We start from the raw sequence: 26839 nt of genomic DNA, 5'->3' as shown, positions 1-26839 counted from the left end.
TGCCCAAGTACGTATTTTTCTTTATATAGCAACTAATTTTTCAAATTACTGATCCTTCAAAAAAATTCTAAAAGAGTAACAGTCACAGGGATAATTAGGGAAATGAGCAGGTGTGAGAGTCCATTACGAAAAAAATTGCTATGAACGTATTGATGTCTTGACAATATTTGTTTCAACAGAATGTTCCCAGGAACTGCGCAGCCTCTTGTTCCTTGTCAAGCAGCTTAACATAAATCTCCTCTGTGGGGCTCATAAATATTTGAACAATTATTAGCTGTGTAAGGTGTTTGAGGATTATTTGACAAGTACAGATTTATGTTGTATAACAGAAATTGGCTTAACGGCATTCCGAGTCTCAGAGATGGATGAGCAGACAAACATTGGCTTACCTTACTTAACAGAAATATTGTAATAGATTCTGAGCAAAGCAAACAATGAGCCTGTGGCAAACTCAGAAAACAGGAGGGATCCAAGATGCCATTTTGGTCCTCCTGTTTAGTAGTAGCCTGGTTTTATTTGCATGGCTATCATCTAAGATGAGCCCATATTTTATCAAGCTCCTCTGGTCCTCTGGAGAGATGCTCCCAACCCTTTGTTGGGGTCTCAGACTGAAGTTAGACAGACACATTATTGGGTTAAGAGCAAAAACGGCTTCAGAGAAAAACACTCTCTGGCTGGTGCTACGAAAGACCTTTGCCAAGTTAAGTCACATGACAAGGATTTTCTGTCTCTCTTGTGCTCTCTTTGTTTCTGCAGAGGATGTAAAATCAGTAGATTATCATAATTACTAGTTTCTGAGGAGCCTATAAAAGCTGTAGCAGAGGCTACAAACAACATGCCTTACCACGATCACCCGTTGGGAGTGGAGAGGACTAACTTTAAGCACAGTGAACCTGAGATCTCATTTAGATGGACTGATCTTCTGTGGGGTCTTCACTAGGGGAGCGGCATTGGACCTGGAGAGTGGGTATCAAGTGCATGATATCCTGCAGGTCAGAGATCTGGAAACAGCAAGACCAAGTAAGGGAGAGCCGTGGTGACCTAGCAAAGATCTCTCTGAATGAGACACTAAGGGAGGAGCGGCAGGAGCAGAGGAAGAGGTCAGTAAAAGAGTAATGCCGGGGCTGAGATGTAGTTCAATTGGCAGAGTGTGTGCAAGCATCCATGAAGCCCTGAGTCTCCAACACCATACAGAACTGGACTTAGTTATACAGGCCCACAATCCCAACACTTGGAAGGTAGAAGCGAGAGGATCAGAAGTTCAAGGTCATCCTTGGAAATGTAGTGAGTTGAAGACCAGCCTGGGATGCACAAGACCCTTCTTCAAACAAAACTAAACAACAAACTAACAAACCCCACCACCAAAATAACAAAACCCATCAAAACAGCAACAACAACAACAAAACCAACCAAGCAACAAAAACCAAAAAGAAAAATGTACAAGCACGGGCCTTTCTGATAGCTGTCATATGGGTGAAGAGAGAGACTTCATCAGGGAAGCTGAGAAGGCATCTTGGCAGAGACCTTCCCTGCAGACAGGCAGGCACAGGAAGGCAAGAAGAGGCTTGGAGATGAGAATAATAAACTCAGCTTTGCTCTCCTCTCTATATTTTGTGACCTTTGACTGGATGGCACAGATTTGCAAGTGAGTATCCCCAGAGAGGAGGGGGTAAGGCAAGGAGTGATGTGCTGCTGGCTGTCACTCTGGAGAGCTGGCACTGAGCAAACCAACAGGCTCTGTTCTGTTTGTCCTGCTCTCTCTAATTATGCATCTCTCCAGGGAAAACAAACAAGCAAACGTTAGCGAGAACTGAGAGAGCAGGGCTCACTTCCTGATTCGAGGGATTTGGAGAGAGGCACGCTCAGATGGGGACATTCTCCGGAAGCGCCCCAGACAAGGCAGGGCAGGTGCACGCCCCATTGGTGACCTTGTAGTTACCAAGAGAAGATATAAAACCTTCCAGTAATTAGAGATTCATGGATACCAACATTTACTATAACTACTGGCTCAAGCAGATTGTACCTGCACCATTACCAGTTTGTCATAGGTCTGAGGGTGACCCTGTCCTCAGCCATTCTCTAGAATTTAAATGGAAGGTAGTGTTAGACTTCAGCTCTGTCAAAGTCATGTGGAAAGCACTTGAGCCTAGTGTTTAGGATGTTTCCAGGTCTGTATGGGCCTGGTGTCTATCTACTGCTAGACCACCTGGCCTGGGTATTAGACCTATGGCCCTTTTTGCCAGGACTCTAAATGGATCTCTTCCTAGGCTTCACTGGTTAGCTGGGACTTTAAGAATTGTGTCTTGCCCATGAAGCCTCTCTTCTCTGTGCCACACAGATCCCTGGGACTTGTTTTCTTGTCTGTAGTGGCTAGTTTTAGATAGGACAACTCCTTTGAGTAAGCTCGAAGACATACACAGAGAAGAGTGGATGGGATCCCGCCCAAACCAGTGCCTTCTTGGGAAGCCAGGGGAGGAGAAACACTTCCTTCTTCTCTGGAGAACTCTTCTGGATCTTGATTCCCAAGTATCCTGGGTTTGGCAACTAGATTCAAGGTCCTCCAGCCATCTCCCATGGGCCCTGGGTCAGCTACAATTTTCTCTTGTGTCTTCTACAAATTTCCCTTCCAGCTGGGAGTTCCTAAAACTGCCATCCATAGGCTGGCTGGGTGGCCTGGATAGGAGCGGTGAGGTCAAAGGAGTGAGGCAGAGTAACAGCTGAGCTGCCTGACATTGGGGGCCTCAGGCCTCTGAGTCCCCTCTCCTAGGTAAATGCAGAAGCCTTAGCCCTGTGCGCAGGTTCACCTCAGAGGCACCCTCGGATCATATTTCAGGCCTTGGATCATCTTTCAGGGACAGACTGACAGACTTAAGGGCTAGTTGTCTTTATAGCTGCCAAACACTGTGGCTACTTGGAGGCACCTCTACTGAATCTCTAGGACCTGTGAAATAAATGTCCAGAGTAGACCTAGGACATTTGGGACCGGTTCTGAATCATCTCAGAGCCTCTTAAATGTGGAGTATATTCTTCCCTAGGTGGAGATAGAAAAAAATAGGGGTGATTTGAAAGTACAGTTTAGATTTGACCTGTAAATTCTGACTCTGAGATGCAGGGCACCATGCAAAGACCTGAGGCAGGCCCCAGAAAGCACACAAAGCAAACTGCAGAAGAGTCGTAGCTAAACACCAGGAAATATATGGAACCCTATGTGTACCACTGCTAGGACCTGACTTTAGCGATACACTGAGTGGATATGAAAGCTATCCCCCAACCCCAGCTCTCACAATACATGAGTCCCTCAGCCACCACTGCACATACCTTGACACACAGTCTGGTGCTGCTGCCTCAGACATTCAACCTGTGAGTCAGCAAGTCTCTAGTTTTAAACCAGTCTCAATGTGTTAGAGGAGCCATAGAATATTGGTGCAGAGCCTGTCTTCCCAGTTTCCCAGCCCAGAGAGAAGCTGGGGCCACTGGCTTCTCTCTATTGCACTAAGAGAAGACGAAGGAGGAGGAGGGAGGGGGGAGGAGGAGGAGGAGGAGGAGGAGAAGAAGAAGAAGAAGGGGAAACTAAGGCATTTTTGGGTAAAGGTGAAAGGCACTTTATCAAAGGGAAGTGACACCAGGGTTCTCTAGAGAAACCTGGATTCTTGGAAGAGACAAATACAAATGCCCTCTTGTAACTTATGAGATAATAGTCTTCGGGTGGCTCCAATCTCTCCTACAGAACCACACTCTGGAGGGTAGGCAGCAGGGATTCCCAGACCCTTAGGCCTTGCTCTTGGGAAACTTCATCCAGGAAATCTGGGATTCCTTCTTGGGCTGGGGCAACAAGACTGGAGGGCAGCCTGCTGGTTATCACCTTAGCATTTCAGGACAGTCTTAACTCAGATTTGTTCTTCTGCAAAATGTAGGAATGGGAGATACAGCCCTGAATCCACGGTCATCATGCCCTGCCTCTGCAAAAGGGGTGCCCAGGAGGACAACACACTGGCCTCCTAGAAATGCAAGGAAGGCTGCTGACAGTCTTCTAGTGGCCTCCAACACCTGCTGGAGAGGCCCTGGGAGGGTTGGAGGGACTGCGCTTCCACCGGCGCCTAGCCTCTCCTGGGCGCGCCCCTGCCCGCCCCACTCCGGCCCAGCCCCGCCCGTCCGTCCTGTCCCACCCACCATCTGCACCCGCTGCCGCGCCCGCGCCCCTGTCCCGTGCCGTAGCCGTCATTCCTAGCTAGCCTGCCGCTCCGGGGACCCGACCCTACCCGGGGCTCGGGGCAGAGAGGGCATGGCCGGTCTGGGGACCGCCTTGCTGGCGCTGGCCCTGGCATTTGTGGCCGTGGCCCTGTCTGGAGTCAGAGCCCAGGGCGCAGCCTTCGAGGAGCCTGACTATTACAGCCAGGAGCTCTGGAGGCGCGGGCACTATTATGAGCATCCGGAACCTGAGCCGGAGCCGGAGCTCTTCTCGCCTTCACGGCATGAGGACCTTAGGGTGGAGGAGCAGGAACCGCAGGAGCCTCACCAGCAGGGGCCCAGGACGCCCAAGAAGGCCATCAAGCCCAAGAAGGCTCCCAAGAGGGAGAAGTTAGTTGCAGAGACGCCTCCACCAGGTAACTTTTTGCATCGAGCTATCCGAGGGGGCGCCCGCGATCATGGCACTACAGGGGACACCTGGCTTCCAGTATGTTTTCTTGAGTGAGCCCAGCCAAAGTCCAGTGATACCGTGCTACTCCCTAGAGACTGTATCTGAGCTAAGTTCAGCTTTCTCTCCCTGCCCCCTTAGGCAGAAACAGAATGGTGCTCTTTGGGAAGCCGCCTGGGGAGCGGCCCGGTGTCCCAATACTACCATTGATGCTCGCAGGCACAGCCTAAGGAGGCATCTGTTGCTTCTTCCTGCTCTGCTTATGTCTTCAATCTTCAGAGGTGTTTTCTTCAGACTGATTTTATCAATGGGCATGTGACTGGCTGGTATCATTTGGCAGATGGCCTTGGCAAGGCTCAGTCAGTGACCTTTATTCAGACAGTGCTCTTCTCAGTTCCCTCCACCCCCTCCTCAGTGAGCCCCTTAAATCCACTATGCCCAGGATGGCACAGTTCCAGCTGCAGACTTTGGATCACTCTTGGTCTCTGCTGCAGCCAAGATTTCTGCCTTCTTGGAAAGGGCAGACTACAGGAGCCCTGGAAAGCTCTGAGTGCCTGGCAGCCTGGGATGCTCTATCCATCCCTTGGGCTAATCTCAAATCCATCCTCATTTTCTTCTGGTTCAGCCTTTATCACAAACCTGTGAAGAGGACTTTCTCTTAACTGTTTCAGATAGTGATTGCTCAATGCAGCAGCTATGTTCCCACTATTTTAATCATGGGAAGCCAGCAGGACAGTGACCAAATTCTATGGCCTTGGAGTACCTTTACCTTAAAGAAATCATGTGCCGGGTCACAGAGCTCTGGGCTCAGAAGTGGCTTTCATTTGGTTAGATGGATATTAAGGTCACCAGGCAGGGTGGCATGGGAAGACGCAGATGCTCCTGAGTCCCCTTTGAGGCTACCACCTTTGTATATGGCTAAGTCCCCGCTGTCTGCCACTGACAGTTCCCAAAGTTGGGCAAACACAAATAGAACCACAGAGACTTCCTCTCCTTTTTCTGGAGGATGATAGTGATTAAGATGTAGAAAAGCTGCAGTGGCTGGACATGAAGAAGTGGGATGAGATGCTGATTTTGGTGGTGTCCCCTGGTCTCATTTAGTTCCCTTCTGACTCTGGCAGATGGCTACCCTTGCCATGTTACAGATGAGGAGCCTTTAGCTCAAACAGGGAAGTGACTTATTTTTGTCATTGTTCTGCTTGGGAGAACTGAAAGCCTGCCTTACCAGCCAGGTCGTGGGGTTACCATTTTGGGACCTGGAATTTGAGTTCTACTTTTTGAGCCTCAGTTGCTTCTTCACCTGCAGATAGAAAGAAGAGTGTCTGCCCCTGCCTTTTACTGTGCCTGATTGCTGCCCAAGTCTTTCACAGTGTCCTTTAGTGTGCCCTGAACGTTGAGGTGTGTTTGTTGCTTGGGAGCTCTTCATTTGCACCACACATGGTTTCTAAGTGTCTGCCCAGCACTGTTAGGTGAAGCTCTGGGGATAGCGAACATAAGACAGACAGGCCACTCCTCCAAGGACCTCACAGAATTGTGTAACTTTGGGGAAGTAATCACAGGTGCACTGAGAGTTGCACAGAACATGGAATGCGAGAAAATAAATAGTAAAAGGGACATGCCAGTGTTTCCCAGGGGGAGATGACTGACTAGGCCTGATTAATAAGCTGACTTAATGTTCAGGTACTCTCATCCAGTGACCAGTTATAGTCTTTCCTAACAGCTCAGAAAGTCACATAGCCCAGGCTCAGCAGTGTCCCAGCTAGCATGCCTGGGCACGCAGCTATTACAACCCAGAAGTGGACCTCCTTTCTTGGAGCATCAGTGGTTATCAGCCTAGCAATGGGGTCTCCGAAAGAGAAATCAGGTATAATCTGTCACTTGCTTTTGGACAGTGATCTTGCAGACAGAAGTTGGCTAGAGGACAGGTAGTTAACTGTTCCTGGTGAGTACTTAGCCACCTGGGTCCTGTCTCCAAATGGAAGACACATCCTGAAGCACCGGAACCAGGCTCACAAGTCTTTAGGGAGCTGCTTCCTGGCTCGCTGCTCTTTCAGCCATTTTCCTAATGAATCAGGCGGGGCATTTTAGAGCTTCCCCAGCTAGGATGAGTGTGACACTCATTGGGTAGTTTAAACTAATGCCTCTCTGTCTCCCTCCATCTTCCTCTGCCCCCCCTCCTCTGTGTGTGTTCAATAAAACTTTCAATTGTGGATCAAAGCCCAAACTGCATGAAGTAGAGGAGATATTAGGTTAGATTAGATTAAAATGACCTTGGTTAGGAGACTGCAGAATTTGTGCACTTCAACTGCATAGAGAGAAGACGATTATATCCCACAGTAAGTGGTGGCTTGTATCTTGTACTTACAATGTTGTAAAGGCACTTTTCTGTATAGCCAGCTATTTTATGAGCAGATGACCAACCTTAGAAATGTGTGCCAGAGGAAAGGGATTGGTATTCTGCTCTGGGATGTTGTTAGATGTAAACTTCTGGAGTTTACTGTGCTACAGTTGCTTGCTGGGTTCCAGGACCAGCTAGGGACCGAGGTGGGAGCAGAGGATAGGGTTGAGGGATGGATAAAGCAGAGAACTGATTTGGGTAGCACATGTGTATCATATTTGGAGACAGAAATATTTTCCACTTAACTCTTGGGAGCTAAAAGTTGGAGTCGGTAAAGGAGATATTGGAAACGTACACATTTACTTAAGGGTTTAGTTTAAACTAATTACAGACTCATAGGTACTTAGAGAAATATTAGGGTGAGGTCCTATGTTCTACCCCTCAGCTTCCCCAATGGGAAATTTTAGGTAACTCTAGTATTCATTTGAAACATTGGCGGTCTCTGCATTTTGGACTGAGCACACATGTGCTTTGAGAGGGTTGGTGTCCTGTGTGTTGTAGGATAGGCTGTATTGAACTATGAGATACTGGTAGGACCTTCCTCTCTGCCTCACAAACAAAATATCTTTAAACAGTGCCAGCCATCTTCAGGGGGCTGAGAATTCCCACTGGCTTTTGAAAGCATGGCATAGATTTTTACAAATACTATTAATTAGGTTGTAATGTTACATTTCAGAAGTTTCTCTATGTACTTATGTTGCATATGTATATATGTATGCTTGAGTATGTATGCGTTCCAGTACCTTTCTTCATGCATGTGTATGCTTGCATGCATATGTATATGTGTGCACATGTGTAAAATGGTCACAGTACAAATTCCTATCCACTGCAGGGTTCAGGTAGTGGCTGCACAACTTCTACTCACCCCTCCCTAGACGAACTCTCCCACTTCAAGGCCATCAGCTCATTGGATGGACAGTACTGACTGCTAGAATATTCTTTCTCATTGACAACTTTCTTCTAACTCTGTTTACTCAGCTGTTTCTAGTTGAACCCTACAGTTTCTGAAGTTGGAATGTTTTGTGTTCCTAGGAGGGAATCTCAGGTCCCTAGTGTTCATCACTGAGCAGGAAGAATAAGATATCAGCCTCATGGGGTCACACCGGTGGATTTAGGGTATGCTTGCTTTGACATGACTTTGAGTTGTGGTCACCTTCCTTTTGTAGGATAGAACGTAGCTACCTGCTGAGCAGTGGTGACACACATTCTTAATCCTAGTATTGCAGAAGCAGAAGCAAGTGGATCTCTGAGTTCGAGGGCAGCTTGGTTTACAGAGTGAGTTCCAGGACAGCCAAGGCCACACAGAGAAATCCTGTCTCAAAAAACAACCAACCAATGCATAGCCAACTAATAGACCACAATTGCATAATTCACCTGGTTTTTTTTCCACCTCAGAAAGAAGGAAACAACAAAACAAACAAGACAGGGAGTAAATGATTTGGATACTTTGTTTTCTTTCTCCACGGCTCCTTGGCTTAGAAGCTGGCTGGGCTATGGAGGCTTTCATTTTGATTTCCCACTGACTTCTTTGTAGTATTTCCAGCCACAGGCTAGAATGTCCCACTGTTAGGATCTGAACAAACTCACAGAGATCCCCCGCTACTCCTGAGCTAGTCTCTCTGAGGTATGTAGTGTGCAGAGAGTCATGTTTGTTTGTAGGTCTATGCCCAGAATCATCCAGCTTGCATTTAGTATGTGTAATGTCCCAGCGGTCAGGGGAAATAAAAAAGGGTGGTTATTTGTACATATTTGCTTGTAAACAATGCCCTTTTCGGGTGCACTGTTACTGGTTGATGGAAGGGGCTTTCCTCTAGAGCTTTGCCTCATCTTTTGTTGGGTAAGAGCAGCCCGGCCTTTGATGGAAATGCCCTATCTTGGGCAAACCTGAGAGTGTGAGGATTAGGAGTATATGCTTGTCGACATTTCAGTACTGTTTTTAATAAGCCCAGGGACGATTAGCAGCATACTTAAAGAACAAGAAAGCCTTGATGTCAGCCTATATATGCTTTGGTATTAAACCTGAAATATTCCATCCAAGTCGACTCCCTGCAAAGCTCCGAAGGAAAGGATGGATTAGGAAAAAAAGCATTGCTTCCTGAGGCACTGCCATCCTTTCCAGAACGCTTTCCAAAGTTAACTTACTGCTGGCCTGTTCTCCTTACCTACACCCATGGCTCCAGAAATCAGGGTTGTGCCTGGAGAATAGGGGGTGGAGACCTTACAGGGATCCAGGAAGCCAGATTGCAGCTGTGGTTCTAAAACAGTCACGGCTTTTTCCCATCTATCTCTTGGATCTGTGCCTTCCACATCCCAAAGTGATCATGCATCATGCCAGGGACAAAATCAGCTTTAATCCCAGAGCCTGGACTTTGAGGTAAGGCCTCCTCTACCACCAGCAGCAACAGGATCTTCCCTCTGAGGTCCTCTCTGGTCCCTATCTGGGCAGCTGCCATTTGGGCCATGAAACCTTAGAGTTCGGTTTCCTTGAGTGGCTGTGGGAAGGATTAGTATTCCTAAGTGGTTGGCTCCCATTGGGCTGCTCACTGGCTCTCACCGATGGCTGACATGGCAAAGAACACCTCCGGGTGTTAATCAGCCTCTGATGCTACTGATTTGATGCACAATCTACTCCAAACAATGCATGTGCAGTGCTCCTTGGTAATCCTGCTGAGAATTCAGAGCCAGCTAAGGGCAGGACTCCGCCCCTTACACGCACGTGTTGACGTGTTGGCTTTCCAAGCCTTGACTCCTCCCTGGAGGACTGTGTCAAACATGCAGTGCCTGCTGAGGTGTGAGGTTACACGAGTGTGGTCTCCCAGGTTCTGATGGGGTTGGGGACAGTTTTGTGTCACCTTACCCCTGTTCTGGAATCCCTACCTAATGGGTCTGTCTTGTAGATCCTGACAGCCAATGCATTTGGGTTGTTGGCATCTCCTTTCTCTTTGTAGCTCCCTTTCCTTGGGCTGCATGAAATCATCTCCAGGTACAATCCTGTAGTACATGTTTGCTCGCCTCAGCCTGATCTCAGTAGAGCCAAAACCCAGGCAGGTAGATGCCCAGCGTACCCAGTGCAGCCCACTACAAAGGACCCACACTCTCCTGCATGCACCCACCTGCCTGGCGCTGTTACTGGAGTGTTTCCTTGAAGATGAAGAAGTACATATGGTTGTGGTTGAGAATCAGGAGGGTGGTTGACTGCATAGAGCGGTGGTTCACAACATTTCTATCGTTTCGACCCCTTAATGCAGTTCCTCATGTTGTGGCGACCCCCAACTATAAAATTATTTCATTGCTACTTAATAACTGTAATTTTGCTACTGTTATGAATTGTAATGTAAACATCTGTGTTTTCTGATGGTCTTAGGCAACCCCTGTGACAGGGTCATGACCCACAGGTTGAGAACTACTGGTACAGAGAGTGGGAGTGCTGGCTTCAGAGTCACTGCCGAGCCACTGTCCTTGTGCCCTGGTCCCAGGGGATTGAAGCTCTTCAGCCAATTTTCTCATGAAGGATACAGCACCTGAGAAGAATAGATGGGGGAGGGGGAAGACAGGCATTAGTGAGTGCATTGATTTGGACCTGGCCCTAGTATAGTGGCACTGCTGTTTCCCTAGTGACCCTCAGTGTCCCCTCTCTGCCAGACTACTGAGGTCACCCATGGCTGGAAACAAGCATGTCATCTAAGTGTTGCATTGATTCTCAGATTCACTCCAGTCCACACGTCTCCTCTGATACTGACTATCCTCAGCACCCCCTTCCTTGTGCCTTGTCACTTTCCTGCTTCTATCTGTATGGAGCAGAAAATTTTTCCTTTTTAAATAATGTTTTTTGAAATTATAATATGATTAAATAATTTTCCCCTCCCCTTTCTTTTCTCCAACCCTTCCCTTGTACCTCCTTGCTCTTTCAATTTCATGGCTTCTTTCTTTAATTATATCTATACATATATACATGTATACACACACACACACACACACATACACACACACACACACTCACACTCCTAAATACATAACTACAACCTGCTCAGTTTATATAATGTTATATGTATGTTTATGATCTCAGGGCTGACCACTTGATATTGGATAACCAGTCAGAAGCCTTTTCATTGGAAAACCATTTCTCCTGTTCTCAGAGTTCCTTAGTTGCTTGTAGTTCTTTGTCTAGGATTGAGGCCTCTTGAGCTTACCCTTCCCACATTAGAATGCCCACTGATGATGTAATTCTCAGGTAATGTTTAGCCGTCTAAGTTAGTAAGACCTCATGGATGTCTCTTTCATATTTCCAGAAGACACAACCACAGGAAATGTCCTGTTCCCTGGGCTCTTACTTCTGCAATGGCTCTGTATCTTTTCTACAATGATCCATGAACCTTAGGTATAGGAATTATGTTGTAATGTATCACTTGGGACAGAGCACCACATAATCCCTTGCTCTCTGCAGTTTGGTTGTGGTTGTCTGTGATAGCCTTTATCTGTTGCAGAGAGAAGTTACTTTGATGAGGGGTGAGAGCAACATTTACCTATGGGTATAAGGACAATATTTAGATAGGGATTGTGTTGGTGAATAAGGTGCTGGATGTAGGTTCTTCTGCAACATCAATGTCTCCACCTAGCACTGAGTAGGTAGCTAAATTTCAAGTGCCAGGCACTTGATTAGAGAGTTGCTGGTTACTGCTAAAGTGTGTGCATAGCTGTTGTGCCCTTAGGGCTATCTACCATGTTTGCCTCTCCCTTGGAAGCATGCATGGTGCTTTCAAACATCACAAAAACTAGTCCTCAGGGAGGCGGGGGGGGCTTCAGGTTAGATCTAGATCAGGCCTTGTGTTAAAATAATAGTTAAAACCATCTCAGACCTGGGGAAGCAGAGACAGGAGGATTGCTGGGCAGTTGGTCAGGATGCTTGGCAAGTTCCAAATGAGTGAGACCCACTGTTTAAAATAGAAAAAATGGCAGACAGTGGGTGAGGAACAACTGTAATTATCTTCTGACTTCTACATGCATGTGTACAAACCTGTGTGTGTACCCTCACACATGTCACACACATGAACTGCAGGATACATTTCTGAGAGAGAGGTTTAGATTGTGTTACCGGGGAGCTACAAAGAGAACCTCATGTGGTGGCTTTTCCTTCTTGCTACAGGGGTTGGGGGGGCGGTTCGTACCAAGAATCCTGTAAGAACCTCCAGCACCCTAGCCAGCTCCCTGCTTCAAGGGGAGTGCAGAGCCCTGCAGCCTGGAATTTCCTGGGGAAGCAGAGACTGCGGGGAAGCAAAGGGCTTTTCAGTTTGGGGTGGGTTGGGGGTTGCTACTGTAAGCTCCTTGTGTAGCAAGGGGAAAAATGGTTTTCTATTAAGCGAGAGGAATTATATTTATTGCCCGAGGACCAGAATAGAACATGTGGCCGGCATTAGCGCTGCAGTTTGCTTCTTTTAAGGAATTCTGCGTTGTCACGCGGCCCAGATGGAGATGCCTATTTGATTCTGGCTCCTTCTCTGAACGCTATTTCCACTTCTCTTTCTTCTTTCATCTGTACAGAGCATATGGTGTCTTTCTTGTTCTGGGGGGAGGGGCGGTGTATGGAAGAGGTCTTTGTGCTGGCCGGGAAGGCCCATTGGAGTTGGTCACTAGCCACTGTTACCTCCTGGCTGTCAGTGACCTTGAGGAAGCCCTCTTCCTCCAGGCTAGGCCATCAATTCTCAACCTGTGGGTTGAAACCTTTCTGGGGGTGTGTCACGCATCAGATATTTATATTCAGATTCATAACAGGAGCAAGATTACAGTTATGAAGTAGCAATAGAAATAACTTTATGATTGGGGGGTCACCACTACATGTACTAAAGGGTCCCAGTGTTAGGAAGGTTGACAACCACTGACCTAGGCCTTCATGTTCCCAACTGTAAAATGTCCTTCTTGTTCTCAGAGAGTTGAACCTTGCGGGGAACATGTCTTATAGATTTTGGAGCCCATTGGCCCTGTTAGCTGTTAGCAAATGGGGTAGTGTTAATGATGTGTGGGCCTCAGGATAGTGCTGGCCAGGTAGGGACAAGAGCTATCTTTTGCACCTTGAAGGTCTCACAGGTATCATTTTGTCTCCTCGATCTAATTTCCTGTGTGGCAGGCTCTGCTACTTTCTTCTGTTGAGGAGGGAATAAAGTAGAGGTCAGGCTGGTGGCCCTGGAGATATCCTGGGAATACATGTCTCCCAGAGACAAGCCTGGACTGTGGCTCACATGTCTTTCGTGCGCTGGAAGGCTGTATCCCTATCCCTTAGTTGGCCAGTTTTTATACAGAGGCCTTCCCTAGTGGGGAGCATTCTGTATGGCATTCCTATTCTTAAAGCCCCAGGTGATGTGCTGAGCCAGCTGGGCTTGCTTAGCTAAGCCTTCCCTGACTGGATCCCACTTCTCCTTCCTTCTCCTCAGCACTTCAATCAAAATCCCTGCATTAGACTATGCTAGAGGCAACTTGACTCTAAGCAGATGCTATCAGAGCCCCTCCAAGGAGGATTAGATGGAAGTAGGGGATCAGGAAAGGAAGTGGATGCCAGAACTGAGACTCAAAAGATGGGAAGGAGCCAATTAGCTTGAAAGGAGAGGGATGGGTGTGCCCATGAGGGAGACAATTTATGCCAAGTGTTGTTATAACCAACGGGGGGGGGGGGGGGGACAATGTGAGGAGAAACTGGAAGATTAGCAGGATCATATTAGACTCCTAGGTCACTCTCCAGTCAGTGAGCAGGAGACTCACTCACAGGTCCATAAGCCATGGCCTTAGAGAGAGTTGCATGGGAGAGCTCAGCATAGGGAACATGCTAGCTTAGTTTCCAAGTACAACGTTGACCTCCAGTTCCAGCTATTATTCCTAGTGCCCCAGGGAGGCTCAGCAGCATTTTGTAGACTTACAGTACTTAACAGCTTGCAGTTGTGCACAGGTCTATGAGGGGTGATTACCTCCATATGCACTGAGCATCTTCTCCTTTAACCACAGACCCCTTAGCATCCAAGGCCCTGGGGACTGAGGAGCAAAGCTAAGAACAGCTTTCTGCAGGAGAAGACCATCAGTTCTCGGATCCCGAGGCTCCTCTGATACAAAGAATAACATCATTTTTGTTTCCCTTTTTTTTCTAGGTAAGAATAGTAACAGAAAAGGCAGAAGAAGCAAGAATCTTGAAAAAGCTGCCAGTGATGACCATGGTGTCCCTGTGGCTCATGAGGATGTCAGAGAGAGTAAGTGAGGGTCTTGGAGGGTCCCTGACCCCCTTCTGTCATCTGCCCATGGTGGGTGCAGGCAGCTCTTATGGCTGTCTGGTCACAGATACCCTGTGGGATGATGGTCTGGACCTTTGTCTGTTCTTAGCCATTCTGCATGAGTGCAGATATCTCACCAGCTCAAAGTTTTCTGGGTGGCATTGGTGTCTTACCAAGATTTTCCTGATTGAATTGTTCAAATCACTTCCAAATTTTCTGTCCTTTCCTTTAGACTACCCCTCCTGGAAGTCCATATTATTGTGATTTCTTAGCTGCCTATAGCCTTGGTTGTGTATTTCTTGTCTCCCGACCTTGTACATGGTCGCTGGGGTCAGTGATAAAGTCTTTTATTTCCTGAATCTGTAGTACTAGACCTGACATCTTGCAGCCGTATGAAACTTTTGGTTGTGTAATTACTCACCCTAGTGTGTTCAGCGGTAGGCTGGGTGCATAGTTTGATTGATTGAGTCAGTTCCTGGCATGCATGAAGCCTTAGGTTTTATCCCAGTACAGCACACACCAGATGTGATGGTGCACACCTAAAAAGATCAGCAGTAGAGAAATAGAGGAAGGAGGATCAGGAATTTAAGGTCATCCTCAGCAACACAGAAAGTTGGAGAACAGTCTGGGATCTATGAAGTCCTGTCTCAAAAAGCCCTAAAACCAAACCCCCAATTTATAGAAAAAGAATGCTCAGTGTTATTAGTTAGTTCTAGACTTACAAAGGGGCACTGACCCATTAGTTGTAGCTATGGGTAGCTTCTTAACTATTTTGTCACTATTATTGTATCTTTATTGTTCCAAGCTTTAATATTCAGGATCATTTTTTTGCTAATATTAGAATTAGTGGCAATTTATTAAGTGTATATGGTACTAGCTATATCCTTTGCTCAGTGTCTGACCTTTCCAGGCACCCTGCTAAACATTGTGGGTGTCACTACCATTACAACCCTCTTCCTGCCCCCTCCTCCTGTTCTTTCTCTTCTTCCTCCTCCTTTATTTTGTAGGGTAAGGGAGGGTACTTTGGCCAGGGTTGTGTAGCAAAACAGAGCTTAGAATGAAAGATTCCAGGATTATTGGCTTTTTGCATAGATATAACAGCACATGAAAAATTAGCAAAACATTTGACAGGTTTGCACAGGACCCACTCTCAGCTGCCACATCTACTCCCGAGCTGTGCCCCAGCGGTGGACTGTCACCGTGGAAGTGGCACGTTCTCTTAGCCACAATGACAGGGGTTGGGGCTATGTTTCTAACCAACAACCTGCTGCCAAAGAAATCACGGCTCTGACTAACAAACAGCATGTTCTAACATAAAGAAAAACCAATTCTTCTGAGCTTCTGCAGTCATTTACAGAGCTGGATGTGTATTCCATCTGAAGATAGACACTGGTACCCAGTGAAAAGACCTTGTCTCTTGGGAGCATGTGTTGAGTGTACAGTGTGTAGCTAGGGCTGGGATTCTGACCTCATGCTGAGGCTCAGGTTCCTAAGCATCTGCGATGATTAGCTTTACTCATCAACTTGACCCCACTTAATAGTACCTGGGAAGTGAATCCAAATGAGAGAGAGATTATCTACTTCGGGTTAACCTTGGGTCTATCTGTGGGGAACTGTTTTAATTAAGCAATTGATTTGAGAAAACCCAGCTCATTGTGAGAGGCACCATTCCCTAGGCAGAGGCCCTGCACTGTGTAAAATGGGGAAATTGAAGGAAGTCTAAGTAAGCACGAATGTATCCATTTCTCTTGACTGTGGATGTTAACAGTAGCCCACTGTTTTGAGTTTCTGGTACCTTGACATCCTCAGTGGCAACTGTAACTTAGGATTGTGAGCTAGATAAGCTGGTGTCATCTTTAAACCATCTTTTGTCAAGGTATATTATCCTAGTGATGAAAGATGAAACTAGAACAGAGTCTCCCCTTTCTGGTTAGGGGCCTCCTTATCTGCTGGTGGCCTTTATGTGCACATATGCCACCAGGCTGAGGTCGCTATGGGATGCTAGCTTCAGGAGCATTTTGGAGTTTTGCTGCCAACCAATCTGGACTTGAGAGTTTTTTAGTATCTGGTGATTCTTGAGTGCTTTCAAACATATTTTAAAACATATTTAGTCCAGATTTTATTTCAGTAGCTCCAGCAGAAGGGTTGAGTTGGATTTTCTTATTTCTTCTTTCTCAGAATTGGAAGTTATTAAAATTGAGGGAAGCATTTCAGAAAGATTTTTGGAGGCCCATTTCTACACATATATACACATATACACTCACATTTGCAAAAATGCATGTACACATGCATACATGTATACACACATGTGCACAGACATGCAATGTTCACATGCTTTTTTTCTTTTCTGCCACAAATGCCTCCACTGGCAAGACTATTTTCCTGATCTGCCCTCATGGAAAGGGTCACTCACTTCACAGGCAACCATCACACTTCCTTCCTTCCTTTCTTTCTTTCTTTCTTTCTTTCTTTCTTTCTTTCTTTCTTTATGGTAACCAAAATTTTATTATTTTACCAATAAAGGCAAGTAGGTTAAGATTAACATGTATAAGACTTAAATCATTATATATTTAAACTTATGTGTTAATATGATAAAGCTTTTTATTCCTTTTTAGTATTATAAGTTTAGTATTATAAGTATTAGAAGAATGTACTTGTATTTACAAAACATATACATCATATGAAAATATATTTACACACAAATTTTTGTGTAGAGTAGATACACAAATTTGGCATTTGCATATTCTTTTTTTTTCCCCTCATAGCTCCCAGGGACTAAAACACCAACCAAAGAGTACACATGGTGGGACTAGTGGCTCCAGCAGCATATGTATTGCAGAGGATGGCCAAGTTGGTCATCAATGGGAGGAGAGGCCCTTGGCCCTGTTGGGGTTCTATGCCCCAGTGTAGGGGAATGCCAGGGTCAGTAAGCAGGAGGGAGTGGGGTGGTGAGCAGGGGGATGGAGAAGGGAACAGGGGTTTATTTTAGTTTTTGTTTTTATCTTTTCTTTTCTTTTTTTCTTTTTCTTTTTGGAGGGGAACCTGGGAAAGGAGATATTGTAAATAAAGGAAACATCTAATAAAAAATATTAATCATTCAAAAAATTAAAAAAAAACAGCCATCACATTTTCAATAGAGGAGTATCCTATCATATTAGCCGGTGAGATTATCCTATGTTTTCTAAAGGAAGGATTGATGGGAACATGGGAGGGGAAGAGAACTGGGCTCCCTATTGCACAGCAGAGGAGAGGAGAGAGACTGTGGGTGTTGACTAGAAGGTTTTCAGTGAAGACAAATGACAGAGCCCTTCAAAGTGTCTGAAGCCTGTGGGGACTTCTGTAGGATGGAGTTGATCAAGGCTGGGCTACAGGCATACTACTGGATATTCTCATGACCTGGAATCCATCTCTCATACCACATTAGCAACCTTGCTAAAGATGTGACAGAAGGGTGAGGTGTCCTGGATGTCTACTATATCAAGTCCAAGGTATTGTCCATTGCACATGTTCATACATTTTTTTTCGAAGGTGTTGGGCTACATAGATCCTGTCCCCTAATGTGCTGTGGGTGGCTGGGTGACTCCCTTAGCCAAGGAAATTGCATTTGAAGAACTTTCCCAAGAGAAATGTGTACTTAGGTGTTGTGTGCCTAAAGTGCTATACCAGTCTGGGTGGTGTTCTATGATCAGTTACGAGGCTGGTTGAACTCTTGTCTACTTCTCGGCCGCCTTTTTCTGTGCCCAAACCTTTTGCTATGTGACTTTCCAGTCTCTTCCCCAAAGTTGAAAGCTACTTGACTTTGGGCTGACCCACATGCCATGTTGGGCTGATAGAATAAAGAGAGGTGTCTGTGCACTAGCCCTGAGCAGAGATTGCCTGTTACCAAATGTCCACATCCAGGCCACTGGCCCAACTTGCTGAGTGGTCACCACCAGTCTTCTTGTTTGCTGTTGGGATAGTTTACCTCCCAATTTCTGTTCCAATGTTTCCTAAGAATTTAGGGTGAGAATCCTTATGGAAATTGACTGGAAGAACATGTAGGCATCTGCTTGCTCCAGGAAGTCACATGAGAAGGTTATCAGAAAGTGTCTGCTTTTCTAGCTGCCACAGCTCCTGGAATTAAAGCTGGGGCACACACAGGAGCTGTTTTCCCCTGCATTCATCTGTCTCACATGTGGTAGCTGTCCCTCCTCATCTGGTAATAGGTTCAAGTGTGTTTACCTTTTTGCTTCTCTGGCTTCTAGGGCAAGTTTAAGAGTGGTTACAAAATTTTCAACCAGAATTCTCTGAAGTCGAAGATACTTCAAGCAATTGAGAGTTTTATGAAACACATCAAGTCATCTTGAGCTCAAGATGAAGTTTTATCTTTTAAAATCTTCTTTAAGAAACAGGTTTTGTTGAAAATAACTGTAGATTCACAAGAAGTTACCAAAAAAAGTATTAAGAGAAGGGCCTGATCTACCTTTCCCTCTGCCTCTACCAGTGTGGATGTCTTACATGACTACAGTAAAATACTAGAGTTAAGAAACTAACTTGGACAAGGACAGACCATGTTCAGATATTCAGATTTTGCCAAAATTGTAGATTTTGTATATGTGCATGCATACATGTATGTGTGTGTAGTGTGCATGCATATGTATATGTGTGTGCACGCGTGTGTATGCATATGTATATGTGTTTGTTGGCACATGTGTGTATGTGTGCATGTGTGTGCATGTAGAGCATGCATATGCATGTGTGTGTATATGTGTGTGTGCTTGTGTGTATGGGCATGTATGTGTATGTGTGTGTGTGCATGTGCAGCATGCATGTGCATGTGTGTGTGCAGGACTGTGCAGCTATATCATGCATGGTTTCTAGAAACACTGTCCCATCAGAGGTTCTCTGGGCTTCTTCTTTATGGACACTCCCTTCCCCATACTCAGTCTCTGACTGTTGGCAATGCAGATCTGTTCTCCAAGTGTTGTCTCTGTAAGACAGTGAGATACACAGAATCATATGCCATGTAACCTTGGAGACTGACTTTCTTATATTCAGCATAGATCTCTTTTAGTCCTTCTGAATTGGATAAATAAATCTGGTTTTGTGTCTTTATGATATAGTAGTTAGGCAAAAATTAAGCCATTAAAATATTATTAAGGGCTAACAGGTATAGAGAAAAGTATGGTAATATAAGGCTATAACTCATTGGCGTGTGTAATCACTACACATTGATTTGGGTTGTCATGGACACCACACAGTGTGCAAATGAGTCAGTGTAATTGCAACTTATGACAAGAAGACTATGCTGGAATCTTTGAAGTCTTCTCTGGCCCACAACCAGCTAATCCCCTGCTTCTCTTTAAAGACTGCTGTGATCAGAGGTGATCTGTGTGATTTTGAATTTGGTAATATTTTGGATTCATGTCATACTTCTTGTGTCTGACTTCTTTTGCTGGTTATCATGTTTGTGAGGCTCATCCATGATGCTCATTTATCTTCATGGGTCTGTAGTATTCTACAACAGGACTATATATATCACTGTCTATGTACTCATTTTCCTGTTGATAGGTATTTGGTGTAGATTTTACCTTTTGGCTATTACAGAGTGCATTTGGGACAATTTTTTTTTTTTTTTTTTTTTTTTTTTGGTTTTTCGAGACAGGGTTTCTCTGTATAGCCCTAGCTGTCCTGGAACACACTCTGTAGACCAGGCTGGCCTCGAACTCAGAAATCCACCTGCCTCTGCCTCCCAAGTGCTGGGATTAAAGACATGCGCCACCACTGCCCGGCATTTGGGACTATTTTTATGTGAGTCTACACCTCTAGTTGAGTTACTCAATCATAGGGACTGACTATCTTCAATAAGAGCTGTTAGGGAGGGCCTGGGGACATGACTCAGTTGGTGAAGTGTTTGCTTTGCAAGCATGAGGACTTGAGTTTGGATCCCCATGTTGGAAATAAAAGTGCTGGGCAAAGAGACACATACCTATAATCCCAGCGCAGGAGAGGAGAAGACAGGGCACGTGTGTAGGGGAATCCTCCACTTGCTGGCCAGTCAGTCTAACCGAATTGGTTGTCTCCAGGTTAAATGAGAGACTTTCAAAAACCAAAACAAGACAGAGCAAACAGAGAAGGCAGAAGGCCTTGACCCTTGACCTCCATAGGCACATGCACACAAACTTACATGCACAAACATGCACATATGAGCATGCACACATAGAACACCTCATACACAGAACTGGCAGGGAATTTTCCAAGTTGATTGTAACTATCAGCATTCCCACCAGCAGTTGCTTCTCTTCCTTAAAAGCCCACATTTGGTCTTACCCACCCTCTCTAGTTTACTCATGTTGTGGCATGTGCTGCTCTTACGTTGTGGCCTTACTTTGTATTTTCACGGTAACTAATGCTTCTTTGCCATTAGAAGGATTTATTTTGTTCAACCCCACTCAGGTCAGGTTTTTCCTTGCAATTCTTCTCCTCCACAGGAATGTTTTGTTTGTTTGTTTGCTTTCCTTAACAATAGCAGGACAGTGAGTCCTTTGTCAGACACTCAGATCCAGGCTTCTCTCCACCCACTGGCTTATCTCTTCACTCTACACAGGGTGTCTTTTGAATAACAGATGTTCGTAAATGTAAAGCAAACCAATCATTAACCTTTTCTTTGGTGGTTAGTGTTTTTTTCCATCATGTTTAATTTTATCTTTGCCTTCTCCAAGGTCTTGAAGACAGCCATCTCTATCTTCCACTAATAGTCTAATAGTCACTGAAATTATCTGATATAATAGAAATGTGAAGTAAATAATAGCGCAGGGGGATGGTGTATGTGGTACTATTTGTGAAGATGACAAGCATTCTGTTTTGAACTAGTAATTACCTTCTGGGGTCTTTATTAGTGGTGTATGAAGAAAAATATGAATTTCCCTTGAGGATTCCCTGACAGTGATTATCAGCTGTAGTAGCTTCCGATGTGTGTCACTCATGCGTTTGGGAAGCATTGGTTGGATGTCAGGGCTTCACTTTGCTGGTGACAGGTTTCCAGCCTCTTCGGGGATGTAGACTAGTCTATGAGATGGTGGAGCTTTTGTTAGGAGTTTGGCCCCCAAGCTGGGTGAGTAGGATAAGTGGAATGGTTGGGAATGGAGTGTGGGAGGCTTTTCAGATGAGGCAGCCATTGAACTGGGCATCCAAGGACAAGCTAAGTGTCTAGTTCCTTTGAGGCTGAAGCCTCCTGGGGCAGACTCCATGGGCTCCAGGCTTGGGCTTGCCTCCCATTTCTCTGAGATTTTCCTTTGTTGAACTCTCAATGTCTGGGAGAGAAACTCTCCAGGCTCCTTTTACTGTACAGGTGAAAGATGCCAGTCAGAATCTGGGGACTTCTTGAGATTCTGGGAACCTCAGAAGACTCTTCTGAGATCTGCTGTCATTGATCTAAGTCTCTAGGTGGAATGTAGGCATCCATTTTTCTAGGTTCTTCCAAATGTTTTGGTCTTTGGGCTGGCCCGTTTAGTTCTTCTGTCCCAGAGCTGCAGTGGGACATGCCTTCAGTGTCTTTTTTGATGTGTTGAGTATTAAAGAGCTTTCCAAGGGTGATTAGATAAGACCAAGATTAGCTCACAGACTTTCCAAGACCCCGAGAGACTCCCACGCCCTTTAGGGCATCTTTTGGTGTCTGAATCAGACAGTAAGCCACTGTAAACAATCTCAGTGCCTGGAAAGGACCTCCTCACTTTTCAGTGGTCAGAAGGAATGTCAAGTTCAGAAAGGCAAAGAAGAGAATTCCATAAGTGAATCCTATTGGATTTATAGGCAGCAATGAAAAAAACAATTCAAGAGAGCTAGACATTCATTACTGGGAGCCACTTACCCTCCATATCTTCAAAAGTTCTCAGCTGTGTTAGTGGCAGGAAGTGAGAAAAGACTTTCCCACTTTCGGCCCTTATGCTGATATGAGCAGCCTCACCCCAATGCCACCAAAACATTGGTATATTACTTTGGAAATTTCAATTCAAATTAGGGAGCATAAAGAGTATACTTAGGACCTCCCATCACAGCTGATTTTCAAACTGAACTCGGACACTTAGTGATTGCTTCACTCATTCTGGCCTTTCCAAGTCTCAGTTTGTTTATGGAAAGATATGTTTCTGGACATTGGGAAGGTTAAGTGGCAAGATGTCCAGAGTGGATGATTCATAGGGAATTGCTTGCACATTAGCCTATTGCTCATAGATTTAACATATTTTTTGAGATTTGACCTTCCCAACAGTACCCTGGGGATATTTGTGGCACAGGGAGTGGAGTTTTGGGGTTGGTGCCCCCAAGTCAAAGTTCCTGTGCTATATATCCTACTTTCTTCTATATTCTATGGGCTGCAAAGTTGCCTCTGACATTAAAGGTGATAGCTACTGTTGGAATTTGTTCAACAACTGATATACAGAGTGTTCTAGTTTCATTCCTGTTGCTGTGATAAAACATCCTGCCAAAAACAACCTAGGGGTGAAAGGGCTTGTTTCAGCTCTGTCACCGTCCACCTCTGTAGGCTATCACAGCAGTAGGAGCTTTAGGTACCTGATCACACCCACAGCCAAGAGCAGAGAGGATGCATGCCTGCGTGCTCAGCCTGCAAGAGCAGAGAGGATGCATGCCTGCGTGCTCAGCCTGACCTTTTTTACTCTAATCTAGTTCAAGGCCAAATCGATGAAATGGTTCTGTCCACATTCAGGGAGGATCTTCCCACCTCACTTAAGAAATTAAGAAAATCTGCTTTGGGGCTGGAGAGATGGTTAAGAGTACTAACTGTTCTTCCAGAGGTCCTGAGTTCAATTCTCAGCAACCGCATGGTGGCTTGCAACCATCTTTAATGGAATCGAATGCCCTCTTCTGGTGTTCCTGAAGACAGTGGCAGTGTACTTAAATAAAACAGATAAATACATCTTAAAAAAAAATAATCTGTTACAGTCACACCAACCAACCAATCTGATTAGACAATCCTTCGTTGAGATTCTTTTATTAGGTGATTCCAGGCTGTGTCAAGTTGATAACTAAAATTTACTCTCACACATAGCTTGGTTGAGGTGGCAAGGACCTTAGAGATGGATAGATACACCAGGGTCTTGGTCTTCATTGCTGTACAGTGACCTCTGTGCAAACAAAGACTGTTAGCAAGGGACAGATGTAATAAAATGTGTGTCTAGATGAGGCAGGGGGGGCGTCCCATCTCCACTGCCCATGAATGGAGTGGAGCTGGAAGATGGAGCTTCATTTAGCACAGGATGTTCCAAGAGGTACATGCCTTATGAGAAAGTGGCTCTATCCCTGGTGTCTGCCAGTCTTCTCCAGATTGTGACACATCTCAGATCTCTAATTAATATTTCCCTGAAGACTTTTTTTCACACTTTTTTTCCATGTTCTCCCACCCACACACTTCTCAGGATTAAAGCCTGTTTTAAATAGTGGAGGAAAGTCAATTTGATGGTCAGAGACATGTTTGTTTTTGTGGCAGAAGAGAGTTTGTCCTCAGGTGGCTGTGGTGGCTGCTGGCCCAGGGCACAGATTTGTTGTAAACTAGTCCTTGCTACAGTGTAGCCTTGGAGCAGAGTTTACCAGAATACTGACATACTGAGGAGGCAGGAAGGCTGTGAGGGAATTTCCTGTTCTTTTCAGAAACCTTTTTTAAAACTAAATTTCACGAAGCCCTGGTTGTCACTATATAGCTAAGGATGATCTTAAATGTCTTATCCTCCTGCCTCTACTTCCAAAGTGCTGGGATTCTAAGGGATTCGAAGCATGATCCATCTACCATTCTAGTTTGTGTGTTTGTTTGTTTTGTTTTTTGTTGTTGGTTTCTTTTTCTGAGACAGGGCTTCTCTGTGTAGCCCTGGCTGTCCTGGAACTCACTCTGTAGACCAGGCTGGCCTCGAACTCAGAAATCCGCCTGCCTCTGCCTCCCAAGTGCTGGGATTAAAGGTGTGCGCCACCACTGCCCAGCTAGTTTGTTTGTTTTTAATATGGTTTTATGCAGTGCTAGGAATCAAACCCAGGGCTTCATGCCTGCTGAACAATCACTCACTTCTTTTACATCTGAAGCCTCAGTAATTATCTCATGGCTTGGTGTTATAATAAAATATAAGCAGTCTGGTTACAGACACTTTAATTAATCTTAGAAACACTTTTACCCATCACCAGTGCACCTACTTTTCTGTCTTCCTCTGTAGTGTTTCTTGAAAAAATGTAGGAAATACCCTCATTGATGAAAGAAAATATTATGATTGGCAGGGCAGGTATTTCGTTGACAGTGTAAACTGGCATTGTAACACCTTGTTCCTGCTTTGGTTTTGTGTTTGCAGCCCTTTGGTTAGCACAGTTCCCAATCTTACCATCTCGAGGGCTTATACGCCATTGTGCCTATTTAACTCTGACTTTTTACAGTTCCCAGCCATGACTTTTGGTTATGGTAGAAACAGGTACATTTTCCAAGTACTTGTGTATCTAACAGTGCCTCTGATTCCCTTGTTTGTTGATGGTAGTTTAGCTGGTAACACATTTATGATTCCTTTTCTTCCAGCCTTCTGTAGGCAATGAGTCATCTCTGGGTCATCTCACACAACTGCAGACAGGCCAAGGACAGTAGCTGAAATGCAACTGTTTGCTCTGCTCTTCTGTGTTTCAGATCATAAGGAGGTGCAAGTGTGGCTTGGAGCCCCTCCATTCATGCTGTGGGTGTTTCTAGGGTTCCATAGCCCCAGAGAAACTGCCTTGGGGTTTACTGTTAGTGGCTTTCCTCACTGTGGCTGGAATCCAAAACCCAGAGCACAGTCTGAAGTCCTGAAGATGTTGTCCATTGCTCCTTTGCAGCCTTCTCTAAGTTTTGTTTGGCCTCTGGCCACAAGAGAGAGGAAGTGTCTGTCTCTCTGTAGAGGACTGGGGATCTCAGATGACTTGATGTGTTGCAGTGGCATGGGCTCCTCTCTGGCCCTTGTGGCTGTTCAGCCCCCATACTATTCTAATCATTTCCATGCCCCCCTCTCCTCTGTGTGGGAACAAATTTGGGGTGTTACCTTAATTACCTTCTTCATCTTTTTCTCCATTGCAGAGGACCCTGCAGGTGCAGGGTGGGAGGAGGATCTCTCTCCTAACTCTGAACACCCACAAAGCTCTAGAAATCTTTAGAATGTTCTTAGGGAAATCAAGAGGGGGAAAATAAATCAGGCAAGAAATACTGAAATGTGTCAAGGTTAAGCGTGTAGTGTGGAGGACGTTTAAATATTCTAAACTTTGAATTAACTTAAAGTCTAAAAATAAAAAAAATAATTTTCCTAGCTCTTACCTTTTCATCTTTAGTGGCAGAAATTTCCTTTTTCTAACAGGGCATTCCTATGTCAGACTTCCAGTATACTTATTGAGACAGACCTGGAAACTTTCACCAGAAAATATGTGATTATAACCTGGAATTGTTGCCTTATTGATCTATGTATAAAGGAATGTGGGAGCAAGGTTTAAACCTTAAGGCAGTTAGATTTAAGTCTTAAAGCAGTCTAGATTTAAGCTTTTATTAATTTTAAAATGGAATGCGAGGGCAGGAGGGCAGGAATGGGTGGGTGGGTGGGGGAACACCCTCACAGAAGCAGGGAGATGATATAGGGGGTTTCTGGGGGGTGGGGAAATCGGGAAAGGGGATAACATTTGAAATGTAAATAAAGAAAATATCCAATAAAAAATAATGTTTACCTAAACATTTTTTCACTTTGTGTGTATGTGTCTGTGTGTGTGTTAGTAGAGGGCATGTGCCAGTGTATGTCACAGTATACAAGAGGGGGTCCAGAGAACAACTTTATAGCAGTTGGTTCTTTTTTCCTTCTGGCGACATTCCTGGTATTGAACTCAGGATGTTAGACATGTTGGCAAGTACCTTTACCTGATGAGCCATCTCACCAGCTCTAAAACAGGTCTTCAAATATTGTTTGGAAAAATGGGGGCCTTGCAGCCGGTTTAGCAGATGGTGTATGCCTTGAGCCCCATAGTGCTCTGCACTGGACACCATATTGTCCCGTGTCAAGCAGGGAGTCAGGTGCCACCAGGCTTTTTTTTTTTTTTTCCTGAAAGCCCCAGGAAGGCAATTACAGTAATTATTGATGGAAGGTAATGAGTGAAGTAGTCAGAGGAAAACAAATAAGAGTGGATAATTGATGAAACAGAAACTTCCTGCATGAGTTTGACTGCTTTGCTGGGTCTCTGTGACCCTTGACCTACACTTGACCTGGATTAAACCTCAGCACTGGACAGGGAACTGCACATGCGTGTCCCCGGCACTTTAGTGGCTGTGAACTTGCATCTAGCTGATGTTACACATTGTCAGTCCATTGCATGCAAGTTCTGGTGACCAGGCGGGTGGCTGGGTCTCCACTACACAGGTATGATGTGGGGCTGGGAGCACCCTTAGAGTCTGTCCCTTCCTCTGGCCACACAGAGTGTGGCTTGTGCTCCTTGGCTGATGGGGGCTGTGGCCCTGTCCTACTTTGTCCCTTCTGTCCCTGCGGTGATCCTTCTTTGTTTAATGAGGCACAGTTGGTTTCC

The 26839-nt window shown here is 45.3% G+C and overlaps 1 protein-coding gene across 2 annotated transcripts in view; it reads left to right on the top strand.

The window, feature by feature from the left end:
- The first annotated feature begins 4156 nt into the window (after positions 1-4156).
- The window catches only part of Cpxm2 (carboxypeptidase X, M14 family member 2), a 112671-nt gene continuing 89988 nt past the window's right edge, over positions 4157-26839 (top strand). The window contains exons 1-2 of one of the 2 annotated variants that reach the window (XM_031388590.1): positions 4157-4604; positions 14165-14263. In XM_031388590.1, coding sequence (XP_031244450.1) covers positions 4283-4604; positions 14165-14263 — 421 coding nt within the window. In that variant the 5' untranslated portion in view covers positions 4157-4282. The remainder of the gene's footprint in view (positions 4605-14164; positions 14264-26839) is intronic. The other variant, XM_031388591.1, reaches the window with a different exon arrangement.

This window comes from Mastomys coucha, unplaced genomic scaffold (assembly GCF_008632895.1).
Source record: "Mastomys coucha isolate ucsf_1 unplaced genomic scaffold, UCSF_Mcou_1 pScaffold21, whole genome shotgun sequence".
In the NCBI taxonomy this organism is placed as follows: domain Eukaryota; kingdom Metazoa; phylum Chordata; class Mammalia; order Rodentia; family Muridae; genus Mastomys; species Mastomys coucha.
This window is presented reverse-complemented; position numbering and strand designations above follow the sequence as displayed.